The sequence below is a fragment of the Bradysia coprophila genome, chromosome II (genome assembly GCF_014529535.1).
Source record: "Bradysia coprophila strain Holo2 chromosome II, BU_Bcop_v1, whole genome shotgun sequence".
NCBI lineage: Eukaryota > Metazoa > Arthropoda > Insecta > Diptera > Sciaridae > Bradysia > Bradysia coprophila.
The window spans coordinates 7,090,989-7,110,149 of NC_050735.1; the positions used below are offsets into that span (position 1 = coordinate 7,090,989).

A 19,161-nucleotide genomic window follows, 5' to 3' on the forward strand; every position below is an offset into this window, starting at 1 on the left:
TTTGCCCTTACCGTCTGCTTCGAATTCCATCAATTACACACGGCATCGTAATCCTATAAGCCCCTTTGTACTTCGTACGGGGCTAAAAACCCACTGTACTAGGTCGCAACTAAATCGGCCCTTAATTGGCTTGGCAATAAGATTCTTTAAAAATGATATGATGAAACGATGTCTTATCTCCAAGAAAATATAGCGCCAATTGAAAAACTAATTACTGTTCCAGAGCCCTGAGGTCATGTGCTGTACTTATTTGACTAAAATCCGTCAAGTAAAAAATCAATTATTTTTTGTAGACATTGGCTTTGTTGTAGCGACATCTTTCAGTGAAATAGTGAGGCGTAATCGGTAGAGTTGACATAGAATAAAGGATTAAGAGAATTGATGCTTTAATCCCGTATAACGACCGCGTCAGCATACGACATAATCATGTATAATATGATGTACTAATAAGTTCTGGACAGTTATACGGGGAAAAATTCGATTCACGTTATGTGTCCAAAGTCACTATTATAAATCATGTTATGTATAGAATAGGTTTTGCTACGAGTATGATAAACGAAACGTAATTCTGACAAAGCTACGATAAGATATTCTGTACATTGTGGCTGGGGTACATGTGGTGATTGTTTTTATACCCTTTGCACACAAGGACTATTTTTCGGAAATATTTCCCCTTTTTTCTATGTTTCGCACATTTTACCTAATTTTATATTTTTGGGAAAATTTGTAAAAAGCAGCGAAAGTGTGAGAAAAACTGGGGGTTTCCTGAATATATTCCCTGCTCAAACCTTTTCATAACAGGAATATGAACTAATATTTTATTAGCTTTATCTATTCTTCCATTGGAATGTCAATAAAGAAATTTATTTCCTGGAAAAAGATTTTAATTTTGAATTTGTGCTGTGGCTATCAGCATGTCGTTCGTCTTCGAGATTGTTTAATTTATGCAGTTCAGCAATTGAAAAATTGCATTCTACGAATTGAATCCGATATAAATAACTTGCAGAATTCTCGAAGTCCATTCTCTGAAACTCAAATGCACATTTTTTATATTCAATAAATGCGTTCGAAGAATTTTTGTTTGTTGACTTTTAACTCGACTGTGTCACAACCTACGATTGAATGAGATTTGAAGAATGTTTTAATCCATTTAATTAGAATTTATTAGTATTGACAATTATGTTTACTGTTTAGTTCCATAAATACTGTGTTAGTCTTCGTAGAATATATCTGCAGATACCAACCTTGATTACAGATAAATGTTGTATGTTCTATGAATATTATGTAGACTTTTATTATCCACTACTGGATGTAGACCTCCCAATGAGTGGAATTTAGCCATGAAACACCACGCGGGGCAGTGGGGATTGGTGAGTGTAGACCACATGCTTAACGTGAATTCCTAACCACGCCTAAAGTTAGACTCCGGATATTCATTGTGAATGGGTTACGTCATTCATTCTTCTATGTACGTTTCGTTGAGAGCACCAAACACCTCAACTACCCAGTTATACTACTTGGAATATTGAATCCGGATTTTCTTATATGTAATTTGCTTAGGAAAATTTGAAAAGGTTTGATTGTCAAAAATTATCTTTTTGTTCACTCAAATGCGTTGAGAAATTGTCTTTTCAGAATAAAAGACATGACAGTCAAATGGAGAAAGTGATCTAATTTAAAAAAATAAACAAAAGAACGAATTAGAACAAGAGAACGGAAAATTCGGATCCTATCTTAGCTTTTCTCGGGCAGAAAACTTCACTTTTGTAGGAATTTTCCATTTTGTCCACTTGGTAAACAAATAACTATCTCTACAGTACAGGACGTTCAGTGAGTTTCATTTTCTTTTCACTTCCTCCATTACTATCAATCTACGTTAATTACTTGTTGAATACTTCTGATTCTGTTTGAACCCGGATTTTCTTGGTGGAAGGCCAATTCCATGCCTAGCCTATGATAAATTGGAAATCAAAAGTCATCCTTTCATACAAGCTCTCTACCGTAGTTTGCATAAAAAACGTTTTCGAAAAATGAAACAAAAAAATCCAAAAGAAATTATGGCAGCTCTGTTGACACATGACTTATGATTTCTATCTTTTTAATTTACATAATAAGTTACAACGCATTGCGATAACATAAATGTTCAATAAAAGATATTTATTTTAAGATTGAGCACTTGGCTCACGTGGACCATGTCTGTTGTAAGGGAATAACTTACATTCCAAGCTGAAAACTTTAAAGTTTCTTTACATTTTCAATTTATACTTATCATAACGTACAATAATTTACACAGATTCTTGATGAAAACTTAAACATAAAGAAAAAAACAAGAATAGACCGGCTAAAGCCTGGTGAGGTCTTTTTTCTTTTTTGTAGGCAAGGCGGAAGAATAGCTTCATCAGTCGATATCCAGCTGTTGAAGAGTAAACATCTCCACTAACGTTTGACCAATTTGGAATTCAACTACCAGTTTGGTAGTCAACTACCATAAATTAAACTTTAAATAGGCGAGCAGTTACAATATTTTTGTCAGTCGGTGCGTAGTTCTCGAATAGTAAACATCTTTCCCTCAAAAATTACGTTCAGTAGTCAATTATAACCTCGGTACTCAGCTACCAACTACCAAATTTTTGAATTGCAGTGTCAACTCTGAGCTATCGGTTATCAGATAACAAATAATTATTATTTGCCTGGTGTTGATATGCTCATGGTGGCTTTGCAATTTTGAATGTCAATCCAGCTCGCAACTACCAACTACCAAAGCTACCAACTACCAAATTTTCGATTTATAAATAGGCGAGCATGTAGAATAATTTCGTCAGTCGGTGCGTAGTTCTCGAATAGTAAACATCTCTTCACCAAAAATTACGTTTGGTAGTCAATTATAGCCTTGGTAGTCCAACTACCAACTACCAAATTTTCGAATTGCAATGTTAACTGTGAGCTATCGGTGATCAGATAACAAATAATTATTATTTGCCTGGTGTTGATCTGCTCATGGTGGCTTTGCAATTTTGAATGTCAATCCAGCTCGCAACTACCAACTACCAAAGCTACCAACTACCAAATTTTCGATTTATAAATAGGCGAGCATGTAGAATAATTTCGTCAGTCGCTAAATCCTTTTTTGAATAAACATTTAGATAAATGTGCAAATTTTCCTGGAAAATCCTCAAAGTAAAAATAAAACACGGAAAGCCATTCAGCTATCCGTCGGGCATTCATTTATTTGAGGTTTATTGAAACTTTATTATGCTTGCTTCAATAGAAGGCTAACTAATCAATTGCAATCGAACTGATAGCATTTCAAATACCACCGATTTTAAAAACAGTTCTATTTGAAAACATAGGTAAATAAAATAGTTCGAAATTTAACGAGCAAATTAATTTTCTCCGAATTTTTCAATCGGAGTGACTATTCGGGTACGTCTGTCAATATTCAGTTAGCACATTATTCCCTTTTACTCACGAGTACGAATAGTGTTTCAACTGATTTTTATTTTTGACAATTTAGTCATGTTTTGTTAAGCACACTCATTATAGATTGTATGAAAAGATAACTCGAAGAAAAAAATCATTTTTATCAAGTTGACATTTCACACAATCTGTAATGAGTCTGTTTAACAAAATCTGTCTAAATTTTCAAAATTTATGTTTCACCACCTTCGTGATCAACTCAGAAGTGTCTTAACATGTTCTTCACTTGGAAAAATATTCGTTTTTTGATGATTTCTCCGAACCAAAATCTTTTAAGGAAAAAATTGGTGTGCGAGTCATTAGAGAACGTTAGCTAAACGGCCGCTAACGCTAATTTCCAACGCTAAATCCCCCGCTAACGCTAAAATCAACGGTAATGCCCTGTCAATAAATGGCATCATTGTGAATGCATACACATGGACGACGCAACTTTCGATTTATTTTTCATTTATTATTTTAAAAGGTCATTCGGATCAATATTTTATCACTGCCATCCGTAGATCTAATTTGCAGGAAGGCAGCAATTAGTAGATCTGACTTGTAGGGAGCCAGCGGTATTAAGCTGGAAAAGTTTTATTCAGTTTTGATTGCAATAAAACGTTTTACGAATCACATTTTCCAACTGCATGTTCGTCGTGTGGAGGATACTATTTGTAACATTAAAAAGAGAATAAAAAACGTTTCCAGCTTAATGCCGCTGGTTTCCTACAAGTAATATCTACTAATTCCATTGATAAAATGTTAATCCGATCACATTGTGGGAGTAATAATCACAAAATTAATTCAGGTGTGTTTGGGCCTAAACCTGTCTTGCCCGTTTCTCTTCTATATACTCATTGAAGAGTATAACCTGAAGTGAATCATAACTCGCCGATCCATGAAGCAATCGTCTTCTTCTCGTCTTTTCTACCTCTTAATAGGTAGGGCCATATTCTAAGTCCAAGTACAGTCAAATCCGCGTAAAAACGCAAGAGCGAATTAAACAAAAAGTCGTCTGAGTCTCGTTTATCCCTAGAGTACCCAGAGACACCGTTTTGTTCCGCTAAATTCAAAAACTTCGGAGTTCATCTTTACAATTCCAGTGAATTGTAAAGTGAAGACAAACACATTGGGGAACTCATCAGGGACGACTCGGTGTGTTTGTTACCTGTCTTGCCCGTTTCTCTTCTATATACTCATTGAAGGGTATAACCTGAAGTGAATCATAACTCGTCAATCCATGTGTTACACCGAGAAACACACCGACACCGAGACACACCGAAATTGCGTCGTCCATGTGTATGCATTCACAATGATGCCATTTATTGACTGTGCATTACCGTTGATTTTAGCGTTAGCGGGGGATTTAGCGTTGGAAATTAGCGTTAGCGGCCGTTTAGCTAACGTTCTCTATTACTTAGCCTGCACTTGGAGAAACCTGTGCAGATTACATAAATTTGCACAATAAATATTTTTCGTCTAAATGTAGGCTACAAATTTGTAAAGGGTCCATTGCCCTTAAAAAAGTTTAATGTGTAGGCATCCTATACGTTGTATTAACATTGTCTGCGATGAGAATGTAAATGAAATTTACATGTGTGATTTTTCGATGATTTACATGCTATGCGCGATCATTTACATGCGCTGTTCGGTCATTTTTCGATGATTTTGTTTATGTTTTCACTTCACACAAAACACGATATAAATTAGAATTTATACAGGCAGAACTATTTTTTGATGCACATGCCATCGATACAATTAAGAAAACACTAAAATCACAACTGAATTTATAATTTGAAACAACAAAATCAAAAATTTTCATTGAAACTGAGACTTACAACAAACAAAAAGTCAAAAAATATGACCGAAATGGCGTACACATCCGATGCCTACTAAATGAAAATGAAATTTTAGTTCAAAATGGTTAGAAGTGGAAAGGTTCCGAAATGCTGTTTTATGCTAAATTGTTTCGTAGTTTTCATCTTAGACAATGTAAATACAACGCACAGGATGCCTACACATTAAAGAACAGTACAGAAGAGCCTATGTGAATGAGTAATACATGTGTGCGAAATTAGGCGGTTCGCCTTCGGCTCACACGCCGCAAACATCGCACACATGTATTACTCATTTACATAGGCTCTGCTGTAATCTACTATTAACTTTAAATAATTGGCGCCTATTTTTCCAATTGCCCAAAAGCTAAATTAAAGCTTACCGGTAACACCGGTAATTCGCGACACCAAAAAAAATTTAGTTCCACAGCTTTGACCCCTCTATCATATTATATTGTCAAACGATAAGTTCCCCAGCGCGCGGAACGGTTTTTTTTCGACATAAGAACCCAGACTATTACTCTACGGTTGTGATTCGTATTTTTTGCAGTTGTATGTGTGCTATATTTCCGAAATTTCGTTCTTTATCATTCATTCATTCATTATCTACAGTATATTATATCGATGATAAGAACAATAGAAAAGTGTAAACATAAACAACAGATTTGTGTTGATGTCTCAAAATCTGTATAGTTTTTTGGAACGAGAATTTTCGTCTCCACTTGGGCGTGTTAATCGTCTATAGCTGTAACTATAGCATGTAAAATGCTGGAGAATTCTGAACACATTATAACGCTATAAAAAGTTTCAGAGTTTAAGTTTACTCGATTCAAGCGATCACTGACATTTCGTCCATATGAGAAACGTCAGTATATCGATAAAGAGGTATATCGAAGTCATTTCGTCCATTTCGTACAATCGTTATGATGTTCTGTGAATTCCCCCCGGACAATTTCTCCGATGTGTGTAAAATAATAAATTTCATAATTTTTTTCGCGCAACTCGTTGTTAAACTTTGAACTAAATTAAATGGAAATTTTGTGTCTCGTTTGCTATTAGCTAGTATTAAGTTGGAGTCAATCCATTTAATAACTATTGCAGACAAACACAATTTACTAAAGTTTAATGATGATGATGATGTACGCATAAATCTCAACAGCTGAAGTTGAAGTTGTTAATTGAGAAAGTTCAAAAACAACCCAGAGCGCTTCATGTTGCATTTTCGTTGGTTAAACAGATTTTTCTTTAATTAAACAATTGTTATGAGAAACTAGCAGATTTTCATTTGAAATTAATTCGACATCTGCTGGCAAAATGAAACTTCTTCATATCTGGAATCCAGATTCTGGATCTTGTATCGCTCGTATAATAAATTCAAGAAGGAAAAACAACATCTTTGAGAAATGGGTAACCATTCATTAAAATTTCTGTGAAGAAACAAAAAAAAAAACCACAAAAAAAGCCATCACCAAACAAAACAAAAGATTGTTTCCTTGGGAAATTACTAAAAGCATTGGAAATATTTTTTTTTGTCAGGCTTACCTACCTACTCGCCAAAATATCCCAAGACGAAAATAATATAATCAAAACATGAGCAAATATATAAAATTGTATACGTGGTGGTATTGTTTCCGACATAAATATTGGATGAAGGTTTTTTTTTCTACTCTCCAGCACAATGTAACGAATGAGTAGAAGAAAAAAGTGAGGAGAAAACATGTATTTTCTATACGATATTAAGCGTTATGTTAAAGGCTACAGTAGCATTCCTACGCTTCCTGCATAACCGTGTTCCCGGAGATAATTGTAGCTTAAAAATTTATAGTATCATGACAAAAAAAACGCGTTGACTTACATCGTTTTATCCTTTTATTTTGCTATTCCGTGTTGTGCAAAGTATAATAAATGCTCAAGTGAAAATAAACATTTTATTTTGGCTGAGAATGATACTTTTTCTGCAAGGAATAGCTTCAGAGCTACCTACATTATATATATACACGTTCCGAACACGTTCGTATGTGTACAGTATACACACTGCGTTATACATCTACTATACGCTACATACATCTACGCTACATACACAATGGTTAACATATTTAGGATGATTTCTAACTGTGGAGGTGCCACGTCTCCTGGGAGTACATCAGCGTGGTTTATTTTATTATACTTGACATAATTGAGTCTTATAAAATATTAAAAAGTTTGTTTTTCTTTCTCGTTGGATATTAGAAAAGCGTGTGTTTTAATGTTGTCTTTTTTATTTTTGTCACGGGAATTTATTCAGGAAGTTGTTTCGTGTTATTTGAAAAATGTATTTATTTGTGTTCTGCAGGTGCGCGCATATTTACGCGGAAAGTTGAGTTTGCTATTTTTTCGCACGACAAATCGAGTAACTAATTTTAAATTGTTGAAACAGTGTTTTCTAATATAATTTATCGTTGGAACACGCCCATCGCCCAACAAATTTGACTAAATTTAAAAATTTTAAATTTTAAAACGTCACAAAATCAGAAATGAAGCCTGGAGAATAAATGAATAGTTAAATGCAGAAATGTGACATGTTTCCTTAGCGAATTATAAGAAAAATGAAACTTAAAATGTTGTCCTAATTTTTCCCAACATAAAACGTGTAAGTAAAACACATTAAAGATTATTAATCGAAAAGGAAAATAGATCTACCTGTGTCCATCTAGCAGGAGAAATTACAAATTTCATTTTTCTTCTAATTCGCTGTTGTGGCATGCTCACTTTCTACATTTAGCTGTACAAACGGTCATCGCATTTCATTTCATTAAACATTATTTATCAGCCCTGACTGGGACCATTATCAACCAATTTAAAAATGTCCACCTCTTCCCTGCGCACTTATTGATTATATGGGTAGTTGTGTTACAAATTTCGTTATCTGTGAGTCATAAAGTCAATTGAGTTGGCTATGCTTTGCGGTAACAAATCAGTCTATAAATTTTCTAATACTCAGGAGACACAGTGCTTTCATACCAACAAGAATTGGAATTTTTAGCCTGCGAAGTGTGACTTGAGTGAATAAAAACTGAAAGCTATGGTATTCGGTCAAAATAACCCCACCAAAATAACGAATTGTAGTAACAACTAATGTCAAAAAAATTATTTGAAAAATGACGAGATGACCAGTATATCGACAGAATTCGAGGATATCGACTATATTCGAGTCTATCGATAGTATTCGAGTATATCGACAGTATTCGAGGATATCGACTATATTCGAGGATATCCGCAGAATTCGAGTATATCGTCTATATTCGAGGATATCGACAGAATTCGAGTATATCGGCTATATTCGAGCATGTCGGCTATATTCGAGTATATCGACTATATTCTAGGATATCGACTATATTCGAGGATATCGACAGAATTCGAGTATATCGGCTATATTCGAGGATATCGACTAAATTCGAGTATATCGACAGAATTCGAGTATATCGACAGAATTCGATGATATCTAATATATTCGAGTCTATCTACTATATTCGAGTCTATCGACTATATTCGAGGATATCGACAGAATTCGAATATATCGGCTATATTCGAGGATATCGACTATATTCGAGTCTATCGACCATATTCGAGGATATCGACCATATTCGAGGATATCGACTATATTCGAGGATATGACTATATTCGAGGATATGACTATATTCGAGGATATCGACAGAATTCGAGGATATCGGCAATATTCGAGTATATCGACAGAATTCGAGGATATCGACTATATTCGAGGATATCGACTATATTCGAGTCTATCGACCATATTCGAGGATATCGACTATATTCGAGTCTATCGACCATTTTCGAGGATATCGACTATATTCGAGTATATTGACTATATTCGAGGATATTCACTATATTCGAGGATATCGACTATATTCGAGAATATCCACTATATTCGAGTCTATCGACCATATTCGAGGATATCGACTATATTCGAGGATATCGACTATATTCGAGGATATCGGCTATATTCGAGGATATCGACTATATTCGAGGATATCGACTATATTCGAGGATATCCACTATATTCGAGTCTATCGACCATATTCGAGGATATCGACTATATTCGAGTCTATCGACCATATTCGAGGATATCGACTTTATTCGAGTCTATCGACTATATTCGAGGATATCGACTATATTCGAGTCTATCGACCATATTCGAGGATATCGACTATATTCGAGTCTATCGACCATATTCGAGGAAATCGACTATATTCGAGGATATTGACTATATTCGAGGATATCGACTATATTCGAGGATATCCACTATATTCGAGGATATCGACTATATTCGAGTATATCGACAATATTCGAAGATATCGACAGAATTCGAGGATATGGACAGAATTCGAGGATATCGACTATATTCGAGTCTATCGACCATATTCGAGGATATCGACAGAATTCGAGTATATCGACTATATTCGAGGATATCGACTATATTCGAGTATATCAGATTGGTTACAGATTGATATGTTATTGGGTTGAAAGACCTCTTTATTGATCTATAAACAAATAAATAAATATCGACTATATTCGAGCATATGACATGACTATATTCCAGTGTATCGACTATATTCGAGTATATCGACAGAATTCGAGGATATCGACAGTATTCGAATATATCTACTATATTCGAGTTTGGCGGGGTTTGGGGCAGAGCCCCATTAACGTCTGGAAAGTATGAAAAAGCTCGCCGCTTCTGAATTATAAGAAAACGAGTTCGAGACTGACCCTAAATATTATGGGTAATTATCAGTGTTTTGTCCTCTTTTTTTTCACCGGGGTTATTTTGGTAGTAGTTATTTTGTCTCGTCGATATTTTATTGGGGTTATTTTAACCTAGAGCCGAGCCGAAAGCTATGGTCAAGACGCGCAGTTTAAGCCCAATATGAGGTTGTTACCCCACAGAAAATATTGCTTTGGCTTAAAAACGGTTAAAAAAATGTTTACAAAATTTTTCGAGATAACCTCAACGAGTTAAAATCACCACTGGGAAGCTTTTTTCACCTACCTTTTTTTCTCGTGAAGTCATATGCTTTCGAATGGCACCGATCTTCAGTTTTTATTTGAAAAAATGTAATTTCGGCAACGCTTGGGTCGAAGTGATTTTACCTTACTTCAAAGCAGAATGAACCAAAAATCTTTTAAAAATTTAATTTCGTGTCATTTGGAGCAATTGTGGAATTATATAGTTCAGATCTACAGGAAAACAAATTTACAAAAATCATTTGAGAATTATTGAGAATATCTCGGAATGTCAAATATAAAACAAACACTTTTCATATCTCCCCAAGACCGTATTTTACAAATATTGGTGTCAAACTATGCGTCTTGTCAATAGCTTTCAGCAAAAAAAAATGTTTAGTGAAATCGGTTCAAGTTTCGTGAAATAAACTAGAATTTTCAAAAATTTGCTGAAAACAAGCATAAATTTTTATGGTGGTATCTGCTCCCCGAGATTTTTGGCCACCGACCTAATATGGGGCCTGAAGACGCGTCTGGTCAACAGCTTTCAAGGGAAAAAAAAGTTTGCCAAAATCGCATTTTAATTGGTGAAAATATTTCGAACAGTCACAAATTAGCTGGAATTACCCATATATGAACGGCTGGAATCCTTTACCATTAATTGGATTGTTTGCTGTTACTCTTTGCAATTCAACCTATCAAAAACATTGCGAAGGGAATGAATGAACGATATAATAGTTCAAATATACTTACGCGTCATTCACAAAGTATGCATGCACTCCGAGGGGGAAATTTGAGCATGAATTTTCTTCAGCTGTTTTTCAGCCACACATTCAATCAAAATTGTTTGTACATGTTTACGGTTTACACATGAAGCTGCTACACGCACGTGTATGGTAGTGGTAAAGCCGTATAAATACATATAAACAGTTTCGATTGTATGTGTGGATCAGCTGAAAAACAGCTGAAATATGTTTATGCAAAAATTTCACCGCCTCTGACTATTCGAACATATTTGAGATTTTTTACTGTTTTGAAAGTCATCGATTTTCCCAGTCAATTAAGAGGCATCAGTACTTAGCTAAAATTGTAGCTTACATTTGCGTGTCTTGTATTTCGTTTTTGATGATATCTTTCATGGATTTTATGTGGAAACAGAACACTGGGGGACTCGTGAGGAACGACAGTGTCGAGAGTTTTGTTATTGTATGTGCTCTACGGTAGGGAGGGTAAACTTTTTGTAAAAAATCAAGCAAACAAATGGAACCAAAAAGAAGATCAAAAATCAACATTTTAATGAAATAACAAATTCAAACCTCAACCCATCGGCTCATGCACAGATCCATTCACCCATTCATTCACTTTTGCACAAAAACTCACAACAGTAAACTTCACAAACACTTTCACTAAAACTGAAACTGAAAATCAAACAAACGGAAAATACTGACACTAACACTGATAAAAGCCATGATACCATGGCGAGACTAGAGAGGGTATTGTGTCTTATTGTAATAACGACCACGAATTTGTTAGGTTTAAATAAAAACTAGTTTGGTTGTACTCGTTTGACCGACTCAGTTGCTCAGCTTTCTCAGAGGTCAGAGCTGCTCAAACTATTAAAATCTATTTTCTTTTGAAACCTAACACATTCCTGATCGTTATTGTGGTCGTAAATTTTTGAAAATGAACTCTGGTGGAAAGATATCATCAAAAGTAACCTAAAATCCAGTATTTCAAAAACGCCCAGAATGTATGCTTTTCAGCAAAGCATCGATGGATCTTAAGTGTTTACAGTTTATGATATTTTGACTCAAAATTCGAATACGATTTAGCGAATTAAAACTTTGCGCCAAAATATCTTAGACCAAAAAGATCCTATGCAATCTAATCTCATCGCTCAGTTAACCATTTTGAATTCTAATTTATTCGTCAAGCATCTCAATTTTTAATTAATCTTCACTGTAGCATTTCAAATTTAAAGTGTCTAAAAAGTGGTGTTTTCTCGGCGAGGGTATATTTTTCATAAATATTTCTATCAAACGTTTGTAAAGTTGAAAACTTTTTGGATAGTGTAACCCATATTCATTTCCATAGTCTTCCTATCAAGCTTTTTAAGAAAAGTGTGAAATGTCTAATTCTCTTTTTAGTTTGCCTCACATTATATTTTTGTTGGCAAAAGTTCCGAATTTTGTGTCATAAATCGCAGTTGAGAAGTACATTATATAAAGGACGGTCTTCTTTCGATTGATACTCGTTTTTCTTCTACTTTCTTTCGGTTTTAAATACATTGTCTTTCGAAACGACATGGAATGGAAGAGTTTTTTTTTTGTGGTACTCCATAAATAAACGGAAATCAAATTTAAAGTTGAAAATAACTTCGTTCAAATTATGGTCCAGCAATAATTATAAATGGCTGGAGGATGGAGGATTATCTACCAGAAAAACGATTTCTTACAACTTTATGTCGTTATCGTTTTTCTTACGAAATTGATTTTGTTTTTTGAGCTCAGACTTCATTGCTTTCAGTCTAGTAATCAATAATCGAATTAATTTTGTCAACATTTGCAAAATAAATTGGATTTTATTGTACACAGTGAGCCTGCGTGTATTTCAGTTACAAGGCCACACAATGAATTCTGTCATACATTCATGCATTACGCTACATAAGACGATCAATATTAGACCGTCAGTAGGTTTCTCACGAAGATACATCATATTGACACAACTCCTATGTTATACTAGTACGAACGTAGCCTGTTTTAGCGCTACAAGTGCAGACAAATTCAACAAAATTTCCCGAAAAAACGTCAAATCGGTCTCTATCTCTACTCACGTACTACTATCTCCTGAACTATGATAAATGAGATGTTAGCACAAACGTAGAGTGTCAAAATGGTTTTACAACCGCATCGAGTGGCATTTGGAAATTGTTACCAAAATTTGTCCTTTGAAAATTGACGGGCCAGTGGACGCTATGTACACTAAGTCCATTTTTGAGTATAGTGGTCAGCAAGCAGTCAGAAACGAAAGTGCTAGGACAAAGACTTTCGTTTTAGGTAGGAAAACATTGGATTGAGTTCGGTGCGATCCAGTCGAGATCAAAAACGTAAAAAATGTCGGGATTGGATTGGAAGTCATTGTAATCGGATTGGCGAACGTTATGAGCTTAGTAAGATGTAATTGGGACCGTGTTTCATATTCGGAGCCGTATCCCTTATCAAGAAACACTATGCCACCATCACTGTACTTTCCAAAAACTTTTAATTGTTGCCTAGTGGCTTGGCATAAATTCAGTCAATATATCTTCCATTTGTATGGGTTACAATGCTCTTGGGCAACATCTATGTGGTAGTGGATCACTTTGGAATTATTGAGTCTGTTCGTATACCAGGCATAATTATAATAGTTTAATAAAATAGATGTAAAAGCTTTGCAACCCATGTGTGTATATAAATACACACACACACATAAATTGACTCCAGGGCAAAATTTATTGTACCATTACCAAAACAGCGTTCGTTATGCTCATTTTACATAATTTACAGCTAATTACTGTCAATGGTTCTGTGATACTGTCGAAAGTGAAACTTTATGGAAATTTCATGTTAATTTATTACGGACCAACGTCACGTATTCCACGTATATATGTTATAAATAAGCTCAACTCCTCTACCAATCATTTACATGAGCAAAAAAAAATTCCATTTTTTGTGTGTTAAATTTCCCACCCAACCGGAAACGAAAAAAATAAAATCTCACTAATTTGCATCAACTCTTTAATTACAGGTTATGGCGGTATATCACCACGTACCCAATGGGGTAGAATAGCGGCCTTAGTGTATGCTCTGTTCGGTATTCCCATTGTGCTTTTGTATTTGTCCGCAATGGGCGAAGGACTATCAAGTGCAATGCGATGTATTTTCCGGAAAATTCGCACGTGTGGTGACGGTAGTAATAAGACGATACCTTCTGAAAATGGGGGAAACGGTGGCAGTGAAAAACGACCGCATGAATTTCACGCAAAATTCAGCAGTAGCTCAAGCAATTATTATCATTCGCCTAGTGTACCGATATCGATATGTGTGATGATACTCATTTGTTATGTGACTTTAGGTGCCGTATTATTTCATAAAATACAACATTGGGGCGTATTGGAGAGCCTTTATTTTTGCTTTACATCGCTTGGTACGATAGGTATGTATTCCACGTTGTTGATGTGACATTTTGTATTTTTAGCGAATTTTATTTCAAATGCCACAATTTAGACAGTGGCACGTTCTATTGTTACCATCAATTTGTTTATTTTTAACAATGATGCAGACAGCAGGTTAGGCGATAATATCTGCTGCGCCATAACGAATGTAAATAATTTTTTGTTTAGATTAGTAAACCGTGGGATCGAGCTATCTGCATCATTGTTTTTTAGTCGAAAAACACCGCAAAAAGAAAAGAAAATTTGATAGAAAATGTGCTGAGGAGTTATTTGTTTAACGAGTGGAGAAAATAGGAAATTCAAACAAGAGCGATGTTTTCAGCCAGAGCGAAGCGAGTTGGAATTTCCTATTTCTCCCAGAGGTTAACTTAACGTACGTTTTTCATGCGTGCGTGTTGTGCTTTTCCGTTTTACTCCACGAAACAAAAACATCGATTCGCCATACCATTTTTGGAATCATAAACAAAGCGACAGTTCGAATGAGAAAAGTTCTATTTTCTTCCAACTGGAGAGAAAGTGCTGCACTTTTCTCACTAGAAATGTCGAGTCGTCAAGAAAACACAATTTTATCATGAGGGGAGAAAATAAGGCAAGACACAACGCGCGCGTAATTTAGGCCGGAGGCATGAAAAGGAAGGTTGATTTTATGCATAATAAGACCTTTTAAAAAAATCTGCCTTGCAAATCATTATTCATTATTGTGAAGAGAATCCTTACTGTTACAGGTTTCGGTGATTTGGCACCGAAGGGAAATCTCTCACAGTATGCAGCATCAGCATACATTTTAGTAGGAATGGCTGTGGTAGCCATGTGTTTTAGTCTGATACAAACCGAATTAATAATGTGGCTCCGAAAATTTGGCGTTCAGGACCAATTAGCATCTCCCACCGAAGACGTGGCTCTGGTCACTGTATCGGTTACACCAAAATCCTGACTAAGACAGCAACCAGATTTTCTTGGCGGCACATACAATTCGCTGCCACGACGATCTGGTGCATTTCAACGTAACACACCGATTCGACGATCAGCCGGACCAATGGAAAACCATATGGAATACTTTGTGCCACGAAGTGTCAGTGAATTTAATTTATCTGGTGTCGGTGACATTGCTTTACCGCCACCACGGCGGTCACCCTTATCACATACTCACACAACCAGCACAATATTGTTTCCAATGCAAAAGCCAAGAGAGAAAATGGTCACTTTCGAGGATGAATCCAAATGTCCGCACGGTATACCAACAACACCGAGAAAAGGACAAATTGTGGGTGACGTGTTTATGTGACGAGAGGGTGGATGAGACGAGCCAATGCAATACCCCGGAGACATCATTAAGGTACTGTATGTTTATTTATTGTTTCGTTGTATTTTCTGATTTAGCATTTATAGTCTGTACACATTTATTCATGGCATCTGTGCTTGCTTATACTATGCTGTGTATTGTTTAAGTATATCTGTAGATAAAATTGACCGCAGAATGCCCTATATATATGTGAGAAATGCAATGGCAAAATTGTGGTTAAAATATTCAAACGAGTTTACTGTGTCCAGTGTCCATGTGAAGGCTATTTACAAGTAGATGTTGTCATCATGCTATAGTTTATTTGTCCATGGAACTAACTCTATATAGGTGAATAATTGTTGACACTTAGTGGACTGACATTGAATAAATATCCTTTGTACATACACTCTGTATTACTAGTCGTCCTATAGGGCTCTTTGAAGTAAAGACAATGCAGATATGAGGTCATGTGAATTTGACATCTGTATTCTTTGAGTAAAGAGCAATTGGGACAGTTTCTTTAATGGCTATTAAATAATTCAACTTGCAAACTTTCTTTGTTACATATTGTCAAAGAATTAAGTCTGTAAAGCAGAGCAGGGTCTAATATTAGAATTTTTTGTTTCACAATTTATTGAAATTGTGGGAAATTTATTGAAATTGTGGTAAATTTGGGGAAATTTTGATAAATTTAGGGAAATTTATGGAAACATAAAAATTTCAAATTATGGTGAAATTCCGTGAGATTTAGTGGAATTTGGTGAATTTTAGAGAAATAGTAAAACATTTCCAAATTACGCCCTGAAAGATAAATTGAATTTTCAATCAAAGCGTGACAAACGGGTTAAGGGTTGCCTATGATAGTTTAGAAGGCTGGGCAAAGAAATACCGTTTGTTGTCGATTTAACCGAATTTTCGGAAGTAACCAACCGTTTTAAAATGACGCGTGTAGCAGAGTGGAGAGCCAAGCAATTTGATTGTAAATTGGTTTGAGCCTCTGCTTGAGATATGGATGACATTGTAGAGCTTGAGTGTATTCTGCTAACAGTTGGATGTAGCTGGGCCATTTTTTCACAATTTTATTAAAAAATGTCCTTAGCCGAGCTGCACTAACAAAAAGAGTTGAAAATCTTACCTGTAGCAGGTAACTTTGTCTCCAGGTTATGTAGATTATCCTCGACCTTAGCTGCCACAGCTATATTTTTCTATATGAGGCGCTACAGCTTTGGTATCCATTGTAGATTACCTGGAGATAAAGTTACCTGCTACAGGTAAGATTTTCAACACTCCTTTTTGTCACTGTAAAACTATTAATTTTTCGTGAAGCTGATCGCCAAGACCATCAAAAGATGATTCATCTGACTAATATCTAATTGTTTGCTAAATACACTTAAGATCTATAACGTTATCAACACACCCCAAGCCGAGGCTTTAGTTTGTATATGGAAAATCACTCGGTTCCCCACTCTGTTGTGTAGGCAAAAATGTTTAGCGTGTCTTTGCATAATAGTGTTCCCTTAACTGTATTTTGAAAATAGCCCAGGATCATTTTCAACTCCGTACACACCAGGGGCTATTAAGTTGAATTAATTTGCCGAAATTCGCCAAAATTCGCCAAAATTCGTCGAAATTCGCCGAAATTCTCCCAAATTAAAAAATTCAAATTTTGAAAATTTTCTTCCAAATTTATGTTTTTTGAAATATTTTGCTAGTTTTGTGATATAGCATAACAAAAATATGCAAGAATCTACCAAATTCACAAATATATGTAAAATTCACAAAATTAGGACATTTTTCATCGTTTGGCCAAAAAAAAAACCTTCATGGCTTCCCGGTTAAAAATAGATTTCTGGAATGTCTTGGCCAAAAATATGTAACTAAGTTCTAAGATTCTTTGAAATTTCTTAAAATCATGTATAAATTCACAAAAAATCGCCAAAATTCGTCAAAATTCGCCAAAATTCGTCAAAATTCGCCAAAATTCGTCAAATTCGCCAAATTCGCCAAAATTTGCTGAAAATTCAACTAAATAGCCCCTGGTACACACCGACTGCTTAACAATAATATCGTCCTGCCTATAGGTACTCGACTAAAATCCGAATTAAAGTTATTGACAGAGCGGTAACGATTATAGCTTTTGTTTCACTGTGAAAATACAGACCAGAATAAACAAAATCAATTCTTTCGTATCAGAAAGTTCTCGTCGATTTTTCGTTGATTTTTCATGTATAGAATTTTCTGCACGTAAAGCAAATTCACGAACAAAATATTTATTTACAATAACATCGATAGTATTGTTGCAAAATGATTTGTTCAAACTTTATGGCTTCAAATCAAAACTTCTAGCGAACCCAATTATTAGTTTACAATCCGCACAGAACTTTTAAAGCTTTTTGTGGATGAATGGAACTTTACTGGGAAATTCGTATACAGTTTACTAAGGGTCAATAGGATTATACATTCTTTAGGTTACGAATTTCTGCGATACATCGAAGACTCATGACTAGCGAACCCAACTCACTGTATGTGTATGTGCAATATATATTTTTTTTTAAACATGGAATACTCCAGTTGAAACTTTTGTTCGAAATATTGCCAACAAAGTTTTACCAAACAAAAGCTCTTCCGACGCTGTCAAAATAAATGAAAATTTTCAGTCGAATTAAACAGTTAACAGGAGCTAACTTTCACCGTATCCACATTTAGACGATAAAATTTAACACGTTCTCAAGTATAAATATTTTCATGTTTCCAACACATGGCTTTACGAACGGGACGAATAGATGTGTTACACATAAAATCGTTGTATCACTGTGTGCAGCAAGTTATAAATAAAGTGAAATTAAAAGGATTTTTCTCCGAAACTTTAGCATAAATATTTGGCAAAATGATTTATGTTCGGCGGATGTAATGTGTTATATCATCGTATATGTTCCACACTGGTTTATAACTTTCTATACAAAATTAAGATGGAAATTTTGTTAGCCCACCCATGATATATCTGTAGAACATAATTCTTTTGGGTGAATGCCAAGATAAAGCATTTTCTTTCTTATGTCTAACTGATAACCGAAACTCCAATATATTATGTGCTATCTCACAGAAAATGCTATGCTGTTGATTTATCTGCATTTATCATTATGATCAAATATATTAAAACAAACATGGACGAAACGTTTTGATGGATTAAACGAACGAAAGAAGGAGTTAGGTCTCTCACAGTCATTGAAGTTTTTGTTTAGCAGTCGTGGGCAAATAAAATCGCGCTGGTACCGTTTCGACTTTCGGTGAGCGAAATATGTATGTAGTCAGCGATAGCGGATGAAATATATCACTGCAGTATAAAGTTTAAACAAAAAATAAATTGGAAACAT

At 35.1% G+C, this 19,161-nt stretch overlaps 1 protein-coding gene across 2 annotated transcripts in view; it reads left to right on the forward strand.

Moving 5' to 3' along the window:
- The window catches only part of LOC119069901 (TWiK family of potassium channels protein 7), a 146,626-nt gene that overhangs the window by 96,271 nt on the left and 31,194 nt on the right, over positions 1-19,161 (forward strand). For both annotated transcript variants that reach the window (XM_037174121.1, XM_037174113.1), the window contains exons 7-8: positions 14,079-14,486; positions 15,231-15,841. In XM_037174121.1, the coding sequence (XP_037030016.1) occupies positions 14,079-14,486; positions 15,231-15,439 (617 nt within the window). In that variant the 3' untranslated portion in view covers positions 15,440-15,841. The remainder of the gene's footprint in view (positions 1-14,078; positions 14,487-15,230; positions 15,842-19,161) is intronic.